Raw genomic sequence first — 25,009 nt, 5'->3', positions numbered from 1 at the left:
GTAGTGGGAGAAGCTAAGGGAACTATGCATATGGAGGGGCCAGCCTCAGAATTTGTCTCAGCCCTTGCCACAGTACAGCATCTAAAAATAGCATAGAATGGTGGAAAAATTACTGAATTTGGAGCCAGCAGACTCAAATTCATGCTCTATACCCATCTCTCATTATCTGGATGATACTAGATAAGTCATGTAACCTTTTAAAATCTAAAGAACACATTTTAGAAACTTTAAATAGTTATATAAATGAAATAATTGTTACTAAATTATGTAGCACTTGGCACTCAATAAACCTTTGAAGATTCATTCATGATCTTGACAGTCCCTTCTCTAGCCAAAGTGGAAGGGATGAAGTATGGCAGAAAAGCCAGAGTTCCTATATCTCCAACCCCATCTCTCCCAATGTTCTCTTCTCCTAAAGTTTATATCTATGTGTGTTTATGAGAATCCTAGGTAGCCAGCCCAATCTCTAGTCAATAACCTGAGAAATCACAATGAGGCAGAGGATGACCAGTCCAGAGCCTTTGGGGTCAATCTGAAACAAACCCCAGCAAAGCAAGCTTAGCTAAGTTTAAACCAAGGGTGGGGAACCATAGATCTATGGGTAAATTTCTGCCAAGGAGCACACCCTAATTAAGTTATTCTGCTGTGACCACATCACTACATTCCAGAGAAAGTCTTCTTCGTGTGACCATTTCATCTGAGCGTCACCCCTGGAAGTCTTGACAAGAGAAAGTGAAGAGCTATATACACAATATTTAAGGCCACTTAAAAATGGAGAGTTTTGCTGAACCTTTTTTCTCCCTCATAGCTTTCTTCTTACATTATCCCTACCAGCATCCAAATAGAAAAAAAAAAATAATAAAATAAAACGAGATTTGCTTTGGCCAAAGTAACTCATAACAATTATATAAATCCTGATTCCAGATGTAATCTTCAGGCATTATAGTACGAAATAGCCTGAATCTTTAAAAAAACAAAGATAAGTCAATCAAACTGCTTTTGTTGAATGAAACAGGGAGAAAAAATGATAGCTCCCAAATCCATTTGTACCACGAAGGTTTTGAAATAAATTTCTAGAACTTTCTTCAACATGCAAAACATTCAAGATCCCATGGGAAAATCCTCCCTCCCTTCTTCCTCTTCTTCTTTCTTTCTTTCTTTCTTTCTTTCTTTCTTTCTTTCTTTCTTTCTTTCTTTCTTTCTTTCTTTCTTTCTTTCTTTCTTTCTTTCTTTCTTCCTTTCTTTCTTTCTTCCTTCTTTCCTTCCTTCCTTCCTTCCTTCCTTCTTTCCTTTTGAAATATTTCTACTTCCTTCATGGATTTTATTAATGATATTTTTGCCATTAGGCAGTTAGGTAGTACAATGGATAGAACACCAGGCTTGGAGTCAGGAAGACTCATCTTCTAAGTTCAAGTCTGGCCTCAATACTCATTAGCTGTATGACTATGGGCAAGTCACTTAACCTTGTTTGCCTCAGTTTCCTCATCTGTAAAATTAAGTGGAGAAGAAAATGGCAGTATCTTTGTTGAACAAAACTCCAAATGGGCTCACAAAGAATCAGACATGACTGAAACAACTGAGCAATCCTTGCTATTAAATTTTTCAGAATTGCTTGAATATGACACTGACATTCTCATTGGTAGTAAAGAGGCCTAAATCAATCACTTAATAAAAGGCAGGGAGATAAATTTCTGCAAATATCAACTTCTTTCACTAATCAAATCATTTTTACCCATGGGACAGAAGCTGATCTGAGTAAATGATTTTGAAAGAGATGAAAAGAAACTCTTTACCATGCTGTATTGTCTACAGTGCTTGATACGTGGTTGGGACTCAATGAACACTTGCTGACTTTTTGAGTGATGAGGCCCTGGTTGGGATGCCTGTTATATGTGCCAGGCTGAATAAATCACAGCAAAGGAATGTGAAATTTTGCCCCTAAAGACTAAATTCAGTTGGCACTCTTGAAATATGTTAGCTCATTTCTCCAGATTTTGACAGTTCCTAGAAATTGTTAGGTACATAATTTCCACTTAGTACTAACATTACCCAAAATATAATAAGAAACAAAAACAATGGGGAGCTTGGGGAGGTAATACTAGAAATTGCCTTGGGCAGAAGTTCCTACACTTTTTAGTTGAAGATTTTCTGACATCTGGATGTATTATGTGGAAATACTTTTTTCTTTTTAATTTAATATCAATTTCTTTTGCTTTGGGCCACATCATCAGTTGCTTTTTTTCTCCTCAGCTGCTTTTGGACCATAGTCCTATCTCTATTTCTCCCTCCACTTTGTAAATTATCTCCAGCTTCCATTTTCTATTCTTCCTCAATTTTCTCCATCAGTAACCCTGATTTTGGCATTTCCCTCCTTAAAAATAAAAGATAAATCAAGCAATTAAACAACAAATGTTTATTAAATGTCTCCTAAGAACCTACCAGTGTGGTACAGGAGACCAGGGACCAAGAAGACCAGAGTTCAAGTGCAACCTCTGACATATTCTTCTTGTATGACTTTGGGGCAAGTCTCTTAACAACTCAGATCTCTCTAGACAACTCTCTTAAGACCCTTGGTTGCAGAGAAGTTGCTCATCTGTATTAGTTAAGGGAGTTTTCTCATCTTGGAGTTGCCTATGTGAGTGAAACCATGGGAAAAGTCCATTCATATCCCTATAGACCAGGTACTATGTTAGCTTCAGGAAAATCACAAACAAAATATATTCATTTGAAATGATGGCTTAGAAAATAGGTTATCTCCTAAGAAAGGATTTTTTTCTCTGATATATTAAGGGAAAAACAAAACTCTTTTCATTTAGCCCAAAATAAAGTGGAAACACTCAGTGTTGAATCAGTACTTGTAGAATGCCGAATACAATATTAGTCTCTCCTACGTGGAGAATGGGTTGAGTATGTGACTGTGTTTGTGTAGCTGGCCAGAGGTACTTAGAACATAAATTATGCCAGGGGGAAGAGATAAGCAGCTTCTGGAATACAGCAAGAGCTTAATAAATATTTCAATTGAATTGAGTATAGACCATACCTGAGCAACAATTGTCATTCATATCTTACTAGCATGCATTCCTGATATTAAATAAGCGCTTTATGGAATTCCTGTATCAAAGTCCTACTTAGGCATCCTGGCCGTTCCCCAAACAAAATACTCCATCTCTAAGCTCTAGTCATTTTCTCTGGCTATTCTTCCATGCCTGGAATGCCCTCCCTCCTCAACTTCATTCACTTCCTGACTTCCTTGGCTTTAAGTTTGAAAGAAAATCTAATTTTTTTTTATAGGAAACCATATCCAATTCCTCCCAAATTCAGTGACTTCCCTCTTCTATCATTTCCTATTTATCCCATAAACAGCTTGCTTTGTACACATTTTCTTTTTGCCTCCCCCATTAGATTGTAAACTCCTTGAGGACTGGGATTGTCTTTTGCCTCTATTTGTATTCCCAGTACTTAGCACAGTGCCTGGCATGAAGGACACCCTGTAATAACTCATCATGGTATAGAGATCTTTGGTTCAAGGATCATAGATTTAGAGCTGGACAGGAACTTTGCAGCTACTGATACCAAGCTTCTCATTTTAAAGATAAGGGGAATTGAGGTCCAGAGAGTACAAGTGACAGGCCTGGGATCACACAGTGATCAGTATCTGAAGTACAATTCAAACCTATATCTTTCCAACTTCCTATGCCAACAGAGTACAAGTTCTGGCAGGAATAGTAACTCTGGAGATATTCTGAATACGTGACTGGTGATAGATTTTGGACCAGAGGACTAGTCCAGCTAAATTCAGGGAGGATCGTTATCTATTGGCCCCTAAGTGATGAATATTTTGGCCACAGCAATTCATGGACTGCTGTGGTAGGAGAAATTCCCTGTCCAGACAAAATCAGAGATCCACAGACTTGGGAAGATTTATGTAATTGATAAGGTAATAAGTTATAAGCAATAATTTCTTCTAGAATCTGAATTATCTTCTAAAGACTTTTCATGTTGGAGCAGTGTCTTTCTATAGGGTTATGACTTCTGGAGCTAGAAGACATCTGGCAATTCATCATCTGGTGAATCCTCAACCATCTGACAAATAGTAAATAAGTCATGAAGCTTTTTTGTGGCCTTCCCAGTCAGAACAGTACCCAGATCTACCAAGCCTAGTCTAGTGTTTTTGGAACTACACTGCAGCCATATCCACTGCGCCATATTGGATCCAAAGTCCATTGCAGTGCTAAATAAATAGATATAGCTGATCTTTTCAAACTCTGATTTGTTTAGCTTTCTGTCTTTCTTCCCAAAGAAAGTCGTGGTCTTTGTAATCCTCTATTTCCATGGCACTCATGGAGGAAAAATATTGCTAAGTAACTCATTCCTCTCCTAGCTTAAAGGTCTTAGTAGATGTCCTCTTGGCTCAATGCTTCTTGTTCTTCATTTTGTGGTCTTTGTAATCCTCTATTTCCATGGCACTCATGGAGGAAAAATATTGCTAAGTAGCTCATTCCTCTCCTAGCTTAAAGGTCTTAGTAGATGTCCTCTTGGCTCAATGCTTCTTGTTCTTCATAAACCATATTGTCAACACATTATAACCTCATAAATTGTACGACAATGTAAATTTATTAATATCACTATTAACTGTGTGACTCTGGCAAGTCACAACTTTCCTGAGTCTCAATTTTCTTATTCATATGAAGAAAGGGTGGGAACTAAAAGTTCCCAAAGCCCTTCCTATTTTAGAAACTTATAAAAGAGAGATGATATGCCTTTTCCTTTCCTTCCCCTCCCCCTCTCTGTGTCCATCTCTCTTTTTCTATAAATAAGGGAGAGATAATCTCTTACAGAATGGAGCAATAAAAAGTCAAGGCTGTGTATCTATACAATGAACTTTCTTTTAGATGTCACTTGATGAAAATAAATGTTCTGACTGGCAAAGGGAACACGATTTTCCTCACATTTACTGTGATGTCCAACAAATAATCGTGTTATACAGCCCTGAAAGATGGATGATTTAAGGACTTCCAGACAATTTTTGGGACTTCTCACTATTTCTAAGGCTCAAAATCTCTATAACCTGTTGGTTTGTGGATGCCTTAAATTTTTCTAACCCATTTTCAAATCAAAGAGAAGGCTTAAAAGGCAAATATCCCATGATATGACATTATGATGACAAACTCATTCACACAAAGATTTAAATGACTACTATTAGAATATTGGCTCAAAGCTCTAAGATACTACATGTAGTAGGCACTAGAAACCTAAAATATGGGATAACCAAAGTAGAGGAAAAAGGACTGAAAAATGAGGCTGGAGTTGCCAAAGAAGAACTGCATCTATTTCCCAATTTTGCCCTACATGAACTTTGCCTATCTTGTTTTTATTTTTTAGTAATAATGACAGACATTTTAATACCATTTTAAGCACTTTATGCACATTCTCTATATTTGGTCCTCACAACAACCCTGTGAGGTAGGCACTAAGGCATTATATTCCTCTTTTTTACAGATGTGGAAACTGAGAGTGAGGGAAGTTAAGAGACTTGCATATAAGTCATTCAGTTAGAATATGTCCGAGTTAGGATTTGAACCCAGATCTTATAGTATTAGATCCACTTCATCAATGGCACTTAAGTTTGGTTCAGTATACGGCAGTGGTCAATTCTTCATAGCACAGGGCCACAAATCATAGAATCGAGACCACATACATATAAACATAGTTTCTCATATCGTTTGTCACTAAAATCCCACCTCCCTTACTATGGCATTTGAAGCCACTAGTACACCTTGATTAAAAACTTTGTCTTCTCTTGATAAGACTCCTCTGAGGTATGATGATTAAGGCATTGCTCTTCCTTCCAGGGAGAAGCAGGTAAACCCAGTTAGTGTATTATTTGATTAGCTCATATCAAAGCAAAAAGCAAGAAACATTCACAGGTATCAGATGAACACTGCTATACGCTGGCTCCTACCATGTTGCTCTGAGACTGTGTGGCCCCATACATGGTGATTCCATTTGTTGGTGCTGCTGGCTGAGGTGTATCCGGCTGGATAAATCCTCTTCTATCGATTAGGCTGAACAAAGAAAAGGGAGAAAAAGGTAGGAAGAATGAATTGAAAACAAAAGAGACAGTTCAGAATGTTGATTTCTAGTTTTTCCTCTAAAACAATTTCTAGATTATGGTATGGTTGCTTCATCAGGGGGTGTGTTTTGAAACAATTACATTAGCTTCCACATACATATCTAGTATTTTTGAAGAATAAAATTATGGGGCTTTAAGATGTGTCTTAAAATAAAGGGAGAATCAGGGCAGCTAGGTGACTCAGTGCATAGAGAGGCAGGCTTGGAGATGGGAGGTCCTGGATTCAATCTGGCCTCAGACAAGTCACTTAAAACCATCTGCTTAGCCCATACGACTTTTCTGCCTTGGAACCAATACTTAGTTTAGGGTTTAAAGTGTTAAAAAAGGGAAAATTCTTTACCTATAATTTCAAGTCTATTAAAATCTGGGGTAGGAGGGATTTTTAACCCTTTCTCATGACCTGAAGGTGTCAAGAAGAGACTCTTGCTTTCTTAGGAAGGCAAAAAGGGGACTGAAGAAGGTACTACCTGAAGAATACTTAAAACAAAAAATCTTTACCTTCAGTGTTAGAATCAATACTGTGTATTGGTTCTAAAAGCATTAAAGGCTAGGCAATGGGGATTAAGTGACTTGCCCAGGGTCACACGGCTCAGAAGTATTGGAGGTCATGTTTTAACCCAGGACCTCTTGTCTCTAGGCTTGGCTTTCAATCTGCTGAGCCACCCAGTTTCCTCCTTCCCTAAAGAAAACTTGAAGGAAACTGGGGATGGTTTGTCTGAAGAAGAAAGGCAAGGGGGCCAGGATAGCCATTCTCAAATATCTGAAGGACTGTCATATTAACAAAAAGTTCTATTTGTTCAGTAGGTCTGCATAGGGTACCTCAGTGAGAGTTTATAAGGCAACAGAGGACAAAATGAGGACACTGTGGGGTTAGTAGGGAGAAAGAAGAAAGGTAAGGGAAAACAGGGGGATAGAGAGGATACTAAAGGCAATCCTCTTTTACTTGAGCTTAAGGTTAGCTCTGTTAGCACTCCTATTCTGATTTACATTTTCAAGTTACCAAATAATCTGATGGCCCTGGTCTTGGATTTATAGTTCATAATAGAAGCCTATTGTGATTTTATGTGCACAAAGTACACTGAATGGTGAGAGAGAGAGAGAGAGAGAGAGAGAGAGAGAGAGAGAGAGAGAGAGAGAGAGAGAGAGAGAGAACGAAAACTCAAGAAGGAGGACTGACTATGCTTTGATGGGAGAATAAGTAAAATTGGATAGGAGACAGGGGAGGAGGATTTCTTGTGCATTCTATGCCTCTTCCTTCTTCCCTCCTGTCCTGATTATATGAAAGATATCAAAGATGTTCAGCTGATATTCAAGGCAGTGAACAAGTGAAAGCAGCCCATTTCTGTTAGCTTTCTCTTTAGGTGGCAAAAGCCCTATGATGTTCTAGATTCTGAATATTCTCTGGCTCTATGACAGAGGTAGCAATGGGCAATAATTATTGTTCAGTGTGTACACACACATATATACTCACACATTTTTTTTTCTCTTTTTCAAACAGATTTTGTTTTAAGGGCATCATTTATATTCCAGAGTGACCTATATTGCAGACGGGTATGTATGTATGTATGTGTGTATAACAAACATAAACTTTGAGATTATTATACTCTGATTAGCACTGGCTAAATCATTAGAGGAGACCATACAATATTATGGCACAACATTGAATAAATGCTAGCTGACTAACAGGTGTGGTTGATAGCTCTACAAAGGATGGTTGGAAGCTCCTTGAATGTGAGGACTGTTATTTGTGTACTCACAGCTTAGCACAGTGCCCAACTTAATAAATATTTGATCATTGAGAAAGCAGCTGGAATTTCTTATCTTAGATGGGAGAAAGGAAGCTCCTTGAAGGAAGGGACTGTATTTTATTCATATTTCTATGTCTCAGCAGTTTTCACAGTACCATGGATTTTTGGGAACTAATTAGCTGAATTAAAAAACTTAGGACTAATCATAGCAGATTCATGGCTTCAAAAACATGTAGGACTGGTATGATGGAATTGAAAACTATCTTTTTTCTATCTGTACTCTGAGAAGAGTAAGACGAGAGAGGATTAATTCATTGAGAGGGAATTTTAGGTTAGATATGAAGATTTTCCTTAGAATCAAGGCTGTTGGAGACTAGAATAGTTCACCAAGACATCATTTCCACAGATAGTTAGGAATAGAACTAATATTCATGGGATGCTGTGGAGGAAGGAAAGGGAAGGGAATGAGGAAGGGAGAAGAGAGAAGAGAACAGGAAAGGAATAATTCAATAATACTCTACTGGTACTTTCTTGTCCTGTGGTTCTCTAGGAGTTACTTTCAGACCATCAGGAAGTAGAAAAAAGTCAGATGAAAATATTCACAGTGGAAATTCTCAGCTTCTTTTTCAATGGACAAACCAGTTTAGTGGTTTAATATTATTGATGTTACACTCTGTTTCATTTCTCAGACACATAATCCCTGATTCTGTGGACATATAGCTTAATAGTCAAGTATACTCCTTGCTCTTGCCTGTATCACCATTGGAAAATATGAGTTCCCAGTCATGGCTCATACCTCCTGTTTTGGGATAAAGTAGAACCTTCCCCCTTGGGTTAGTTTAGAGTCTTCAAAAATGAGACCAGACGAGAGGTAATGAGGTAAAAAATGAGGTAAGACCAGAAGGAAGTCTTTTGGATTCTGTGATATCATTGAGCTAGGCAAATATTAATATAAATTAATTAAATATAAATATTAGCAAAATAAATAATATTATAAACAAAACCATCCTATTTTCTCCCTCACCTAAATTTGACTATGGACTGTATTGACTTCTTGAATATCTGAACATTCATCTACAAATCAATTTGGCAGCCTCAGGGACTTTATTCTCAACAAGTTCTTGCTCCTTATGACTAAATAATAACTTTGGAAAAGATCGATTATAAAAGTCTCTGTGTGTGTGTGTGTGTGTGTATGCACACATGTGTGCGTGTGGTGTGAGGGAGATTTTGGGAAAGAAAGACAAGGTTGCAGCAAAGGGAAATGGAATTGGATGACACAGCTGACACAGGGGCTGACCTGGGTAGAATCTTGAAGGAGGGGGTGCTGGAGATTCTAACTGCCAGCCAGAGGAGATTCAGTTGGAGTCTCTGAAGCTGAAAGCATCTCCCTGTTTCAGCTCTCCTCTCTGGAGATTTCTAACCCATTCCTCTCTGGCTGGCAGTTAGAATCTCCAGCGTTTATGTACATACACACACACTTTAAAATGGATGGAGGGATTTGGTTCTAAGAAAAATTTGAAAAGAACACTTTTCTTTATTATTTTCTCCATTTTTAACAACTTCCCTCTCATGTTTTAAATAGCTGAGAAATTAGAATAGACACACTTGTAATCAATCCAATTATTAATAACTGATTTAAAAAAGACTCCAAAACCAAGCAGCCAAACAACTAAAGGCTTAAACTGAATCCAGTTATGGAAGAATTAATTTTTGTTATTTCAAAATTGGATCTGTAAAGTGAGCAATATATGATATGCAACAAGTATAGAGCTAAGAATAAGAGGAATTTTTTTTCCTAAAGAAATTCTATAAATCCTTTGCCTAAAGATAACCCCAGTCCCACTTTAAAAGGAAAATTTTTTTTTGGAGATGGGACAGGTGATATCTGCTAAGTTTTTCCCCTTATTACAAATATGAAAGACAACTCATGTAATAAAATAGTGAAAATTTTCCAAAATATTTATGTGTTATTCTTGCCAAATCAAAATTCCCTGTTGACTCTCAGAACCAACCTTTCTAAGATCTACAGACAGTTATCTAGGTCTTGGGTTCTCCATTCACCAAGACTCTAAGCTACCTTTTTTCATCCTCAAGATTTCATTGTTCTAGTCCTTTGATCATCTATAAGTATGTCATTTCAAAAACATTACTTATTAATATTTAGATTGTTTTTAACAAATCAATCTAATATTATAGAATTGGAAGACATTTAGTTGTTTTTTTTTTAAGTTTAGAATAATTATAAAAAATATAAAAAAGGATTTCAACAAACAAGAAATAAAGAGATCTCTTGGAACTAGCTCAATTTATATTTGACAAAGAATTTCCCATCCCACATTCCCCATAAATGGACTTCTAGTCTTTGCTTGAACAACTCTAGAAACAGGAAGCCCATGACTTCCAACAAAGAATCTACTTTGAGATAGCTCCAATTATTAGGAAGTTTTCCCTTTATTTCAAATCTAAATTTTCAACATCTGCACATTGCTCACAGTTCTGATTGACCTTCTGGGGTCAAGAGTAACAAGTCTAATTCCTTTTCCAATTGATAGTCCTGCAATACATGAAAATGGTTCTCATATTTCCCTAGAGTCATCTCTTATACAGGTGAAACATTCCCAGCTCTTTCAACCAATTTTTACATGATATGAACCTGAGATTCTTCACTTCATGATTCTGAGCTAGATGTTGATAGAAACTATTGTTAATATTCTCATTTTAGAAGAAATTGTAATAGTCATTTTTCAATTATTGACATCAATGAAATAACCCAGATAATTTAAAAATTAGATACCATTTTGAATTATCTGTCTTATGAATGCATTGTTAATTCCTTTCATTGAATAAATATCTTCCTACCCAATAATGTTTTGTTCTGTAATAATAGTTGATTTCACCTCCAGAGAATGAATTGAGAAGTGGCAACATGAAAGGCACAATCTATATATACATATTGTTTGACGATGATGCCTTCCATGATGTGGGGAGGAGAGGGAAGAATGAAATACCTGGAAATAAAGTCTATTAAAAAAAATTTGGTTGATGTTCCATGAACTCACACTAATTGATGATAGAGTTTGATGACCCAGAAGCATAATAGGAATAGTGTTGGCCTAACTTAGAGGAAAGTGGATATTTTCCCAATGACTTTTGATGTAGCTTGAATTTTTGATATTCAGAGAACAAAATGGAAGATGAGTCAATGTCATATCTAAAGATCTAAAATTATAGGAATTATTAGCCTACTATCCCATCCCACAATCATCATATTCAATAGATGCAGGATGATGTTGGAAGTCATGGGGAACCAAATGAAGTGAGTCTCAGGAAGAAAATCCATAGTAGGACTAAAAATCTGTTGGGGAAAAGCTGTGCAGCGATATTCAAGAATAGACATCATAGTGGTTCTTTAGAATTTAAAATTTTTATTGTTGATTTCTTATCCTAATACTTCAGGTCATGCAGATCTCTCCTTTCTCTGACATCAAGTAGCATTTGCAGTTTGTACCATACAGCACACATTATTTGCTGTTTACTATGTTTTTCCCATTACTTATTGTATATTAGTCTTATCTCTCCAACCAACTGACGAGTTTCTTCAGTCCTAGGACAGCTTCTTATCATGACCACAGTGTAGGCAAACGGGAGGAAATCAATACTTATTGACTGTATGATTGATCACCTTAAAAGGGACTTACTAGGCCTTAAGACCTTAATTTTTATGTTTGACAATGATTCTATAAAACAAATAAGCAAAGAAAAAATCCCTATTCTATTTCATAAATAGAAATTTTCATTTCATTTCATCTGTATCAGAAAAGACAAAGTGGAAATCTCACATTTATATGGTGAATTTAATTGAAACAGACATCTGGCCTGGGTAATTTATGTCCAAAAAAAATTTACCTTCGGTTGTCTATTTACATTGAAGTCTCTAGATTATTAAATCACCATTTTACTTTGCTATGTACAACTACAGCTTTATTTATTATAACATTTTATTTATTTTATTATATTTATTAAAATTTATATAATAATTATAATATATTATATATAAATATCATTATATTTATTATAACATAAGATTAATTATAATATATTTATTATAACAACTAAGGATTTATTTATGTTTAAAGCCTGAGATCTATAATGAAATCATCCCTTTTAGAGGACATGACGTTTTGGAAAGCTTACCTTGGAGAGATGGGCCCACAGAGGGCAGCACAACAATTTGTAATGATGTTTCCATAGCTGTAGGGATTGTAATTTTCTTTACCTCTTTTATTTGACCAAGACCCTTTAATCTGAAACACATAGAGAATTTATCACACATGATCTTCTTCTTATTGAAGTCACAGTTTAGGCAAACAGGCTTTCAGGACATTACTTATTTACTCCATGACAAAAATCATGTAGCATACTTCTCCTAAACCTTGGAATCCTAAATTTTCAATTTTGAGTTGTGTGTTAGGTAAGGCAAAAAGTGACTTTATAAAGAACTTTCATTTTATATTCTAACTTCATGATATATAAAGGTAAAAAGAATATTTTCCTCTCAGATTGCATTTAATATTCTGAAGCAATAATTAAAAAGGTGGGAGAAAGAGTTGATATAGTTCCCCAAAGTAATTAACTTTTCTCCCAGGAAGTAATATATACACTGGAAGAATTCAGTCTCAAAGTATTGACCCAGTAGTCTCTTCTGTAATATCTATCTAAGAAACACAAAGAATGTCTCACATGGCTTCCAATGATCAAATCCATAGAAAATACACAGGATTATAATTCCTCAGTTAATGATTTACTTTTTAATATCCAAAAGCTTATTTTATATCTCTATCAATTTTTAGATGTCTTCTTTTAAGCTAACTTGGTAGATTCTGTTTAGCTATTTTTGTTATATATTTATAAATATTTTTGTAATAATAGAAAAAGGTTAATGTTCATGCTAGCTTGAGAAATCTCTTCCAAAATGACTTTTTAATACACATCATAATATCTTTTAGGATTTTGAGAAAGATAAACTTGGATAAGAGGTTTAATTAAAAACAGGAACAAGATGATCCATCAGCATTTAAATAGAGGTATAGAACAGAGATGGAATTCATATTTTTATTCTGTAAAGTCTCTCCAATTAAATAGATACAAAGTTGTTTTTTTTTTTTCTTTTCCCTATTTGGTTTTTGAACTAGACTTCTGATTTCATTGATGTAGGGCCCTCCCAATGAGGAAATTCCATTGACCAGTGTAGACTGACTTCTACTCCACAATTGCCTAAGGTACCAAGAGATTAATGACTTTAACACAAGGATGACCTTTTATCTACTTCTCCATGCCGACTATAAGATAAAGTGAATCTCTTAGACACTGATTTTGAAATCATAAAGTCAGTTCCTTCCCCTTCCCTTTGGGGCTCTGTATAGGGGCCAGTCTCCAGGGTGAATTCACTTAAACATAAGGTTAAAATGTTTGGGAGTTAAAATGTCTGACATGGGGAACAAAACCAAACAGCTTTTTAATAATTCCTTTGTGTTCCAAAAGGGGCAAGGTTTAAATGGTCTGTATCCCATAGAAGCTAAATCAAAATCACTTGTATTTCCCCACCTCATTTTCTAATAAAAATAAGTAAATGAACACAGTTCCCACAAAGTCACTTACATCTTCATTTGTAGTTTGATTGGAGCTGATCAAATATGTGTGGAAACCTGAGAGCCCGACAATAGACCAAACAGAAAAGAAACACACCACAGCTTCCAGCACAGTGATTTAAAGTCAAGGAAATAAATTGGGAGGGAATGGGAAAATTCATACAGCTTAAGATATTATCTTTAAAAATGAGGATTTAAAAGTTTAACACCAACAGTAATGTAATTTTTCCACTGAAAAACTTTGAGCCCATAACCATATTTATCATTCAGTCTTAATATTGCTGATTTCTCCTTATGCTTGGATTAGTACAGCAGCCTCCTCTTGGACTTAGGGGATTCCTCGCATCGATTCATTTTTCATATCACTGCCAGACTAAAATTATTTTGATCATGTCATTCTCTTGCCCTAAATCTTTGAGTACTTCCTACTATGTCAAATGTAAACTCTTCTGCTTGGTTTTCAAGACATTAAATTTGATCTCACTTAAATTATCTAACAATACTGGTGGCCCAACACACTCTGCTCCCCTCTAGCTGGCTTCATCATTGTCTGTGTGATGATGAAAAATTCTGAGTGACTGAATTCTAGGTAAGAAAATCAATTTATTGACGAGGCTAGCAATAATCAATAAATGAATTTAGTCAATGATCAAAGAAAATTCATTCAGCATCTTGAGTCATTAAGTCCAATTATGGAAGCTCTAATTGGTCGATACCAAATGAGGAAGTGGGCTTAATATTTTACAGTTCCTCCCTGATTTCTTTATGATGATGGAAAATCACATGCCTGATACAGTATTCCTATGTCAGGATGAGGAAATTAGGTTATGCCTAGTTAAGACTGACCTCCATTTATCTCAGTGGGGGGGACCCAAGGACACTGCCATGCTGCTCCCCAAGCATACTAGTTCTTGTTTACCAGACAAGATGGGGCTCACAATCTCAATCATCCCAATTTTAGAAGCTGCTCTGGGAGGGTAGCTGGGGAAGGAGCATTCCTAGGATTTTCAAAACAAAGGAATTAGGAAAAGAGCTTGAAAAATAGTTATTGAGTCCTATTAGAAATAATTATGATGTAGAGCATCATTTAGAAAAAAATGATATAGCATTAGGAATAAATCTTCTCACCTGTAAGTATGTTATGCTTACTCTCGCCTATCCTTTAAGATCTAGATCAAGCAAGTATTCTTCAAAAAGCCTTCCTTGACCACTTTGGACCTTATCTATTTCCATCTCTGACTGACTACAATCATTTAAGTCTGAGTACTTGCGGCAATGACAGTTTACACTACAGGAGCTAGCACATTATCAAGTTGGGTCTTGTCTCACTTACTGTGGCATCCTCTTTGTTAGTTTTTTTCTTTGTAACTCAATTCCTTGAAAGCAGGAACTGGAAACTTGGCCTTGGAAGCAGGATTTCAAGCTTTTCTCCCATCCATTTTATTTATTTTTAAAACATTTATTATATGTCCACCTTACTTCCCCTTCCCTTAACTGAACAATTAAACAACCAATATATACAGGCCATTAAAAAATCTCCGTATTGGTCATATCCAAAAAATATATATATATCTCATTTTGAATTTTCAGTCCATCATCCTCTGTGCCCAATTTAACAATGAAAAAATAAAAACAAAGCCCTCATAACAAATACAGATGACCATAAAAAATCCTCATATTGGCCAGGTTTAAAGCTTTAAAAAATCATTGTGGAATTTTGATCCATCATCCTCCCTCCCAATTTAACAATTGAAAAATAAAAATTAAGCTCTCTTAACATATATACATACAACACCCAATAAATGCTTATATTGGCCATGTTTAAAAAGAAAAAAGTATATACATCACATTTTTGCATTTTCAGTTCATCATCTTTCTAGCAAGAGGTGAATACTGTGTGTTTTGCCCTCAATCACTTAGCCACTACTTGCCTCAGTTTCCCTATCTGTGAGGTAGGGATAATAGCAACATATCTTCCAGGGTTTTTAATAAAGATAAAATGAAATAATATTTGTTAAGCTCTTTGCAAAGCTTAATGCTATATACAAGCAAGCAATCATCATCATCATCATTTTGTTTTATAATTTTCCAATTTCAATCCTGCCACTTTTACTAGTTAACTATATGACTATGAGTAAGTTCTTTAAAAATAATTCACATTTTTATAGTGCTTTAAGATTTATAAAGCACTTTCTTTCACAACAAGACAGCAAGGCAGGCACTTTACATAGTAGAACCTCATTTTATAGATGAAGAAACTGAGCCTCGGGGAGAGTAAATGACATGTTGTCTAGGGGCACAAGCTAGGGAGCAGAAGAATTAGAATTTGAACCCTCATCTTTCCAAACTCCAAATCCAGCACTCTTTTTTACTACATCTCCCTGCTTCTACCTCTTTGAGTTTCCTAATCTGTAAATTGAGAATAATCCTAATTATATATCTCCCAGGCCTTTTGTAGGCACTTACTTTGTAAAGTTTAAAGAACTACATGAATGCTGTTATTATTATTCCACTGAACAGTACCCTGGCACAGTGCTTTGCATCTAGTTGGGGCTTAGAGAATACTCATTGATTTTCTGAATAATAATAATTGGACAAAATAATTGAATAAATATTATTCCTTTCTCTTTAGAGAATTTACTTCCTGACCTTCAGCTACAAGGACTTTTGATCCACTTCAGTCATCTAGGCCAACAACACTTGTGTCAACAACAGGGAGCACACAGTTCTGTGTTCCCAGCAGTTTATATTTTCAGTTCCAGAACTAAATTTGGCACAGCCCCTCAATCACAGACTCTAAATTCTGCTCCTGAAATCTCATTTGCTCAGAGGCTGGTAGCCACACATTACTCCAAAGACCAGATGCTGGGGCTATCTACAGGAAGATCCTTTTGCTAATTACAGTTATATGCAAGGCTGGACCATGGCAATCTGAAACCAACCAAATTCATTTTTGTGTTTCTCTCCTTCCCTTGAACTTTTTCTTCCCTTGGTGATCCTTTCTTTCTCGTAAGGCATCCAGTGCTCTCTACTTTTCAGATCTTTTTGATCAGGAGTAGAGTGCCAAGTTACGCCCTTGAAACCATATTTAAAAAAAAACAACTCATCTTCTTTCTTAGTATCAATTCTAAGACAGAAGAGCAGCGAGGGTCAGGCAACTGGGGTAAATTACTTGTCCAGGGTCACACAGATAGGAAGTGTCTGAAGCTAGTTTGGAACCCAGGTTCTCCAGACTCCAGACCTGGTGCTCTCTTCACTGTATTATCTAGCTTCTCCCTTGACACCTTATTTTAATTGGATGCCTTTTTCCTTTTCCCCTCCCACAATCAATTTTATTATAAAAGAGGATGCTTAGTAGAACCTTAAAGAATATATCCATAATAGTACCAGGGTGGGGTATGTATTTTTGGTTAGAGTTGGGACAGGTCCTAGAACCTTCTCATAATAATTTCCCTTCAGAGGATCTTCCATTTATACTCTATATATCTTGTATGTATAATTATTTTCTTTTTTGGTATGTTGTCTTCTCCATTAGGATGTGAGCTGCTTGAAGATGAGTGCCGCATTTTGGACTTTCTTTGAATCTGTAATACTTAGTATAATACCTGGCACACAGTAAAAACTTAATAAAGGTTTATTAACTGACCACAAAGGGAAACTTATGTATAAGGCTAGCCTTGGGCTCCTGACAAACAAGAGAGAAGCCCCTGTGGTTCCTCACTGCCTGTCACATCAGAGGATGTCTAGCAATCCACAGGATGTGTCTGTGACATGTAATCCAAAGGGGGAAAAGCCTGATGTTCTCTATAACACAAGCTAAATCCATAAAGAAATAGGGCTGTTGTAGTTTGAAAAGACAGGAAAGTTTTTTTACCCCATAAGTGTTTATAAAATTCTGTTTCTCAGGGAAAAAAAATATACTCCCTGGGTCTGGAAGTTTAAAACTACAACATACACCCTCATCAATGAATTATAGGCCAGAGAAAGTTAATATTTATGATTTCCTAATGTGTCTAAGGAGAGGAACTATGTATCAAATTATAAAACATTACCATTGATTTTTCCCAGGGTTTGATATTTATATTTAGTTCAGAAAAAAGGAATAACTGACTCCATGAAAATTTCATGCCTTGCTATGCTACAATTAGCTGAGCATTACCAACATGAATGGAGGAGAGGGGTAGTATCCAAAGTAGTTCGGAGGAGAAATGAATAATTGTCTGTTCTGTCAGCCCTCCTTCTACCCAGGACACCTCTGGAACCTTACTTATCTGGATGTCAGTCATTTCAGTCAATAAATATTTATTAAGCCCCTACTATGAGTCAATGGTACTATGCTAAGTGCTGGGATACAAAGGAAAAAGTCAGTACTTGTTGTCAAGGAGCTCACAATCTAATGGAGAGGATAATGTACAAACACCATATACAATCAAGATATATGCATGGCAAACTGGAGATAATTGATAGAGGAAAGGTCATAGAGTTGAGGAGGACTGGGAAAGACTTCTTGTAGAAGGTAAGATTTTATGTGGGATTAGAGGGAAGTCAGGGAGCCCAGGAAGCAGAGATGAGGAAGGAGAGTTTCAGAGAAGAGGCAGAACCAGTATGGAGCCAGGAGAAAAGGTGTCTTCTATAAGGAACCATGAGAAAGCCAGTGTTTCTTGATCAGTATACAGAAGGGGTTTAAAGTGTAAGAAGATTGTAAAGGTAGGAGAACCAGGTTCTAAAAAGATTTGAAGACCAAACAGTCTTTTAGCAACCATAAATATCTAGAAGAGGAGAGAACCCAGAAGATTTCTAAAAAATTATCTCTGACAGTGAGCAAAAGAACCTTTGGATGGCAGTGATTAAAATATCCAAGAGAAGCAAAAACCTGAAGATTACACCTGAAAAGCAATGCAAACTGAGAAATGGAGAATAAACAGGAAAGAGAAAGAAAAAGAAAGAAGTGATTTGTAGAAAATAAGGTAATAGGTAGAAAAACTGCAGTAGATCAGACAGAGGAGTTGCAAAAATTAGAACCAGGGACAGGGGTAGCAGTAGAAGACAGATATCTTTGAGACAGTTTGTCATTTATATCTCTACAATATCCCTTAAATATATTTCCCCTCTATTCACATAGCTACCACCCTAGTTCAAGGTCTCATCACCAGTCTCCCAAATGACTTCTCTGCCACAAGTTTCTCCCTCATTCCAATGTGTCTTCTACATAGCGGCCAAAGTGCTGGTCTCACTATCCCACCTCTACTCAGTAAAATCTTGTGTTCCTTAATACTTCTAGGATCAAATATAAACTATTCTACTTAGCACATAAGCTTCTTCACAACCTGGGATCCCACTGTATCTTTTCGAGCTTTATTGCTCATTACCCTTGATGTACTCTAAAAACCAGTTACTGACCTTGCTTTTCCTCACACATGAAGACTATCCATTTTTGTTTCTTTATACTGCCTACAATGGTTTCCCTCCTTATTTCCAATTCTTAAGAATCCCTGGCTTGCTTTAAGACTTAGCCCAAGGTTCATCCCCTACAGAAGGTCTTTCTTCCACCATTTGCTACTGTTCTCCCCTCAAAAGCTATTTTCCATTTGCTATATATGTTGTTTTTTTGTGAAGATTTACTTATTTCCTCCACAATTAGTTAGTTCCTTGAGGGCAGGAATTGCCTTTTTTTTGTTTTGTGCCCCCAGAACTTAATACAGTGCTTGACACAAAGTAAGTCTTTGTTGATTGACTGAGTCTCCTTCATTAGCAGAGACACAACTATTGTCTTCCTCCCCTCCTCTTACCTTGTATCTACTTGATTTTTGTATTTATCTCTGTGTCTATACTATCTTCCCTATTCCAACATAACCTACTTGATGGGAAGGACACTTTCATTTTTGTTTTTGTATACATAATACCTACTGCTGGGCTTGGCATGTAGCAGGTGTTTAATATGCTATTGACTGTGTGAAGAAGACAGTCAGCCATGGAAAGTTAGAAGGGTTCTACTTGTTGTTGGATTGTTTCAGTCACATCTGATTCTTTGTGATTTTCTTGGCAGAGATACTGGAATGGTTTATCATTTCCTTTTCCAGATCATTTTACATATGAGGAAATGGAAGCAAACAGGGTTAAGTGACTTGCCCAGCGTCACTCAGCTAGTAAGTGTTTGAAGCCGATTTGAACTCAGGAAGATGTCTTCTTGACTTCAGGAATAGTACTCTATCCACTGTTCCACCTCGGTGTCCCAGAAGGGTTCTATAGTAAAGGAGTAAACAGTGTCCCACAACTCAGAAACTTCTGATCTTAATCTATATTATATGTAACTGATATTGATAATGATTAATATGATCATCAAGAAAGGGCAAAAGTAGGTTTACTCTGTTTAGTATGGCATGGAAACAAGTGACTGAGAAATATGGAAATGAATTTCTCAACTCTTAACTAGTCATTTGTCTGGTAAAAATAGTTTCATTTTGGGATGTTCTCAACTTGTCCTACACCTTACAATTCTTATCTGAAAGAAAGTATTTATGTCATACAAGCAAGAGGCTTTTGTGTAAATTAATTTCAAACTTTTTGATTCAGTCAATGAAGTGCACTCTAGGCACGCTAAGGTTCTTTCATTTCTTAATCTTGAACCACCTTTTCCAATTCATTTATTTTTGCCACACTCTCCTATGTCCATGTTTGCAATGATGCTATCAAGTAGCAGTATCTGTGTTACCATAGTATGGAATTCTGCAATTTCAATAATAAATTTGGTTTGCATGAGCTACAATTATCTTCATGACTATGAGAACTGAAGATAAAGCTCTCCTTAAAGAAGAATCATGGACTCAGGATGTAGAATGAGACAAATTTTTTGGACTTCACTAAGATGGGATTTTGTTTTGATTGTGCACACTTTTACAAGGATTTTGTTTGTTTTTCAAGGGGGTGGGAGAAGTGGTAGTATTAGGAAAACAGATTTTTAATCAAAAAATTAAATTAAATTTTTCAAAATTGACCTCATGGTGGTTCTTTTGCTTTTGTTCATCATGATTATAGATCATTGGGGCAACAAGGTAACATAGTGGATAGAGAGCAGGGCATGGAGGCAGAAAGACCTGAGTTCAAATGTAGTCATAGACATTTACTAGCTGTAAGACCTTGGACAAATTCCCTCTCATTTCAGTTTCTTTAATTGTATAAAATGGTAATAATATAAATGGTAATAATATAGCACCTACCTCCTTGGGATGTTGTGAAGAACAAATATTTATAAAGCACATAGCATAGTATTTGGCACATAATAGGTGTTATATAAATGTTAGCTATCATCATCATCATCATTGTTATTACTGCGAAGCAAGATGAGCATAAACCAGTTTCTTGTTGCTACTTTAAAAAAAGCTACTGGGGGCAGCTGGGTATCTCTTGAGAGCCAGGCCTAGAGACAGGAGGTTCTAGGTTCAAATCTGGCCAGAGACACTTCCCAGCTGTGTGACCCTGGGTAAGTCACTTGACTCCCATTGCCTACCCTTACCACTCTTCTGCCTTGGAGTCAATACTCAGTATTGACTCCAAGATGGAAGGTAAGGGTTTAAAAAAAATTAAAAAGCTATTATTAGTCCCTATATGTAAAAATGCAAAAAAAAAAACAAAAGTTCCATGTGAAAATAGCAATAATAGAAATCCTAGCCTTTAGAAAGGGTACTCCCTATTTTTTGGCTCCTGCTCCTCACTAAACCTTCCTTCAATAATCATCTTCATAAAGGAGCCCTGTTACCATTGCAAGCTGAGTTCTAGCAGCTCACCAGAAATCAACAGCATGAAAGCAGTTAAGTAAATTTGACACTTTCTATACTAATCTCTTAAGTGCTTCAGAGGAATTCTATAAATAGCAAAATGATTCCACTATTAGCTAATAGCTATGTCAAAATGACATGGATTCAAGGTAATATTCAAGGTATACCATATTTTTATTCCCTCTTCAGCCAACCCCTCCCTTCCTTTCCTTTTATCCACTCCCACCCCTTCAACCCCCAAGGATGAGAGAAAGCTGTGGAATGTGCAAAAAAGGCTGAAGAGCTGAGGAAATAATGAATTCCAGGAAACCAAAGAATAATGTGTCTCAGGCTTCAGGGCTGAGTAGAGGGAGAAATGGGAAAGGGGCTGTGGGAGGCAGAAATGGATTGAAGAATTAAGGTCTAGAGAGCTATGCAGACATAGAGGCTCAAGTGGCCTTCTTTATCCAAGTACATATTTGAATGGTTTTTATGAGTTACCATAATGTTTAATGTGAAATAATTATAAGGTCCTCACTAAAGCTAATATCACAAAATTTGTCATTAAAAAGTCAAGTAGGCTATTAAGCCACTCAGTATTTCTTTATTCCAGATTTCCTCTTCTTAGTCATAGGAAAAGTCATCTCTACAGGAATGGATTTTACTTTGTTCTTTTCAATCTAAGGAAGACAGCAAATTGGTATAGTTAAAGAAAAAATAAAAAAGAACATTGCCTTATTCCCTAGTTTCCTCATCTGTAAAATGAGAGATTTGGATTTGGATCATCTCTAGGTCTATGATGCTGGGAAGAAGGGGAAAGGGGGAACAAGAATTATAATCAGCCCCAGGCAAGGACTCGGTTATGGAGCAGCCTTTACCCACAACAGCCATATTCTTAGGATTGTCAGGATAGTAGGAATAGACTATCAGTCCAGAGTCAAGGATGGGAAGTGCTCTGAGGCTGATGCCGGCTACAACAATATATAAATATATTTACTGTTATAAATGCTATATATATAGCATTCCTGGATGCCCCTCACCACCAACTCATGCTGAAGAGAGGTGACCCTGTGGGGAACCCTCTCTCATTTCACACACACCCCTGTTTCCAGTTGAGGTAAAATCTTAAAGGACACTTAATTAACACCCAGGAAACTAAAGGCAATAGAGTGGCCTATTAAACCTATCCTTGAGAGGATTTATAATAGGCTAACTTCTCAGCAATGTATGACGTGGAGACTGGTTATATAGAAGAGGAAGAGTGGGTAGCTGGAGTTATCCACTGGAGAAATAGAGAAGACCTTTTGCATGCTGGATGGCCTTTCACTGGAGAAATTTTGGGAGGAAATGGATGAGAGGCAAAGAAGCTAGGAAGGCATGGAGAGGTCAAAATCTGGATTGCTGGAGAGACCTCCTAAACTGATGAGATCTCACATCCATCCGAGTGTCTAAGAGATCACCAAGCTACAGTTTGGACAATTAGGTTGAACATGTATTTCTATCTATAGTGGACAGAAAGCCACATAGTATATATTATTTATATTACACATGCCTCTGACACATATTAGCTGTGTGACCCTGGACAAGTTGCTTAACCTCTTAGTCCTACAGGTAACTTTCTAAGCCTATATATAGCAGAACTGTTATAGTTTGCATTGGTTATCAATCAATCAATCAACATTTATTAAACACCTACTATGTGCCAGGCACTGTTCTAAGCTCAGGTAGAAGATTTCTTCACTTTGAGTTTCTTGGATTCCATAGTAGGCAAAAAAATACTGCTAGGACAGACAATAATTCTGTCTTCTTTCTGGGGTCTACAGGATGGGGTGTCTTTAAGTACATCAATGTTATGATGTGTGGTTTTTATGAGTGATGGCATGCATGCAGGTGTAGGTATCTAAAATTATGAGGTCCTTATGCACCTTTCTGTCATTTGATGTGTTTGTTTCTGACTTTTAAAGCTTTTTTTAAATGGGCTTTCAATTATTATTTTTTAAATTATTTTTTTATTTTTGTAAAACTCTTACCTTCCATCTTGGAGTCAATACTATGTATTGGCTCCAAGGCAGAAGAGTGGTAAGGGTAGGCAATGGGGGTTAAGTGACTTGCCCAGGGTCACACAGCTGGGAAGTGTCTGAGGCCAGATTTGAACCCAGGACCTCCCGTCTCTAGGCCTGGCTCTCAATCCACTGAGCTACCCAGCTGCCCCCTCAATTATTATTTTTTAAAAGCCAAAGCAAGGCAAAGGCATTATCAAAACACAGGGAAGACATTGATTAGAGAGCAGATGCCAGCAGTTTTCCCCTAATGTTCTTTAAATTCAGTGACTGGATCAACACATTATGCAATTTAATATTTAGATTCAAAGAACTGTCACTGTGTTTTCCCCATCAATGAGTTGCCATTGTAATCTTTGGGATGAATATGAAAATATGACTTGTCACTTGAATGCCTCTCACTTTGCCCAGGGCCATGAACCACCCTACTACTTGTATTACAGACTCTTTGAAGATAGGAAGTCCAATGAGAATCATTTAGGCATCATAGTCTCTAGCTGCCAAACTGTGCAATCAGCTTTCCAAAACTGTTCTCTTCCTCCCTTTATGAAAGGCTTTCAAAGATTTGCAGTGGTAGTTTTCTCCAAAAAGGAGACAAGGTTGGGATCCTGTGAAATCTTATCTAATAACAGGAGGCACTGGAGAAAGACTCATCAGAAACCCATTTCTTGGGTGAGGGAGACTTGGGAAGATCACTGAGTTTGCAAACCTAAGTAACATAGTTGTGGAATTTGCAAATTTCTTAATCCTTCCTATACCTCCTTGGCTCTAATTGCAAATCGGTATTATAATAAATGTTCTACCTAATTTCATAGAGGCACAGACATTTAGAGCTGGAAGAGACCTTGGAGTTCAGCAAGTTCTATATTCTGTTTTTCTTTTTTTCTTTAAACCCTTACCTTCTGTCTTAAAATGGATACCAAGTATTGGTTCCAAGGTAGAAGAGTGGTAAGGGTTAGGCAGCTGAGGCTAAGTGACTTGACCAGTCACACACTAGGATGTATGAGGTCAGATTTAAACCCAAGACCTCCCATCTCCAGGCCCAGGTCTAGCTCTCTATCCACTCAACCATCTAGATGCCCACCATATTCTGTTTGAAATGAGGTCTAGAAATGAAAGTGATTTGCCCATGGTCACACACAGTAGAGGCACTCCCAGAATATGGGTTTCTGGCCACTCACATTGAAGCTCTTTCCTCATCATGCTGCCTCTCAGATTCCACATTTGACCATGCTCCCCCAAGCAGGGACCTCACCTCCAGGGAATGTCAATAGCAAACTTGTCCCTCAGACTTGGCTACTGAACTCTCTGGCTTTGTTCTTAGGCAGAAAAGAAAAGATATTGTGAAAGTGATTCGAAATCATGCAGACAAAATAAGCGATGGCACTTTCTGAGATTATCATCCATTTCCACCAGTCTACATATCTTGAATGCACATAGTTATTTATGTGCCATCTCCCTCATTAGAAGGTGAGCTCTCTGAAGGCAGGCATTGTGATTTTGTTTTTCTTTATCTCTCAGAGCTTAGCACAGTACTTGATACATTGGAAGCATTTAATAAAAAATTGTTGACTCGATTGACATTTGAAACTATTTTTTTTGGACTTTCCCCATGGGTGCTATCCTTTTTTTTGGGATTCAAACCAACTCTTTCTCATTCAAA

General features: G+C 36.8%; 1 protein-coding gene across 2 annotated transcripts in view; it reads right to left on the bottom strand.

The window, feature by feature from the left end:
- ZDHHC14 (zinc finger DHHC-type palmitoyltransferase 14) overlaps window positions 1-25,009 on the bottom strand; it is a 346,310-nt gene that overhangs the window by 11,764 nt on the left and 309,537 nt on the right. For both annotated transcript variants that reach the window (XM_044671756.1, XM_044671758.1), the window contains exons 6-8: window positions 13,543-13,645; window positions 12,079-12,188; window positions 5,963-6,065 (exon numbers count right to left, since the gene is read on the bottom strand). In XM_044671756.1, the coding sequence (XP_044527691.1) occupies window positions 5,963-6,065; window positions 12,079-12,188; window positions 13,543-13,645 (316 nt within the window). The remainder of the gene's footprint in view (window positions 1-5,962; window positions 6,066-12,078; window positions 12,189-13,542; window positions 13,646-25,009) is intronic.

This window comes from Gracilinanus agilis, chromosome 4 (genome assembly GCF_016433145.1).
Source record: "Gracilinanus agilis isolate LMUSP501 chromosome 4, AgileGrace, whole genome shotgun sequence".
Taxonomy (NCBI): Eukaryota; Metazoa; Chordata; class Mammalia; order Didelphimorphia; family Didelphidae; genus Gracilinanus; species Gracilinanus agilis.
Note: the sequence above shows the minus strand (reverse complement) of the source record. Positions and strands in the feature narration are given on the sequence as shown.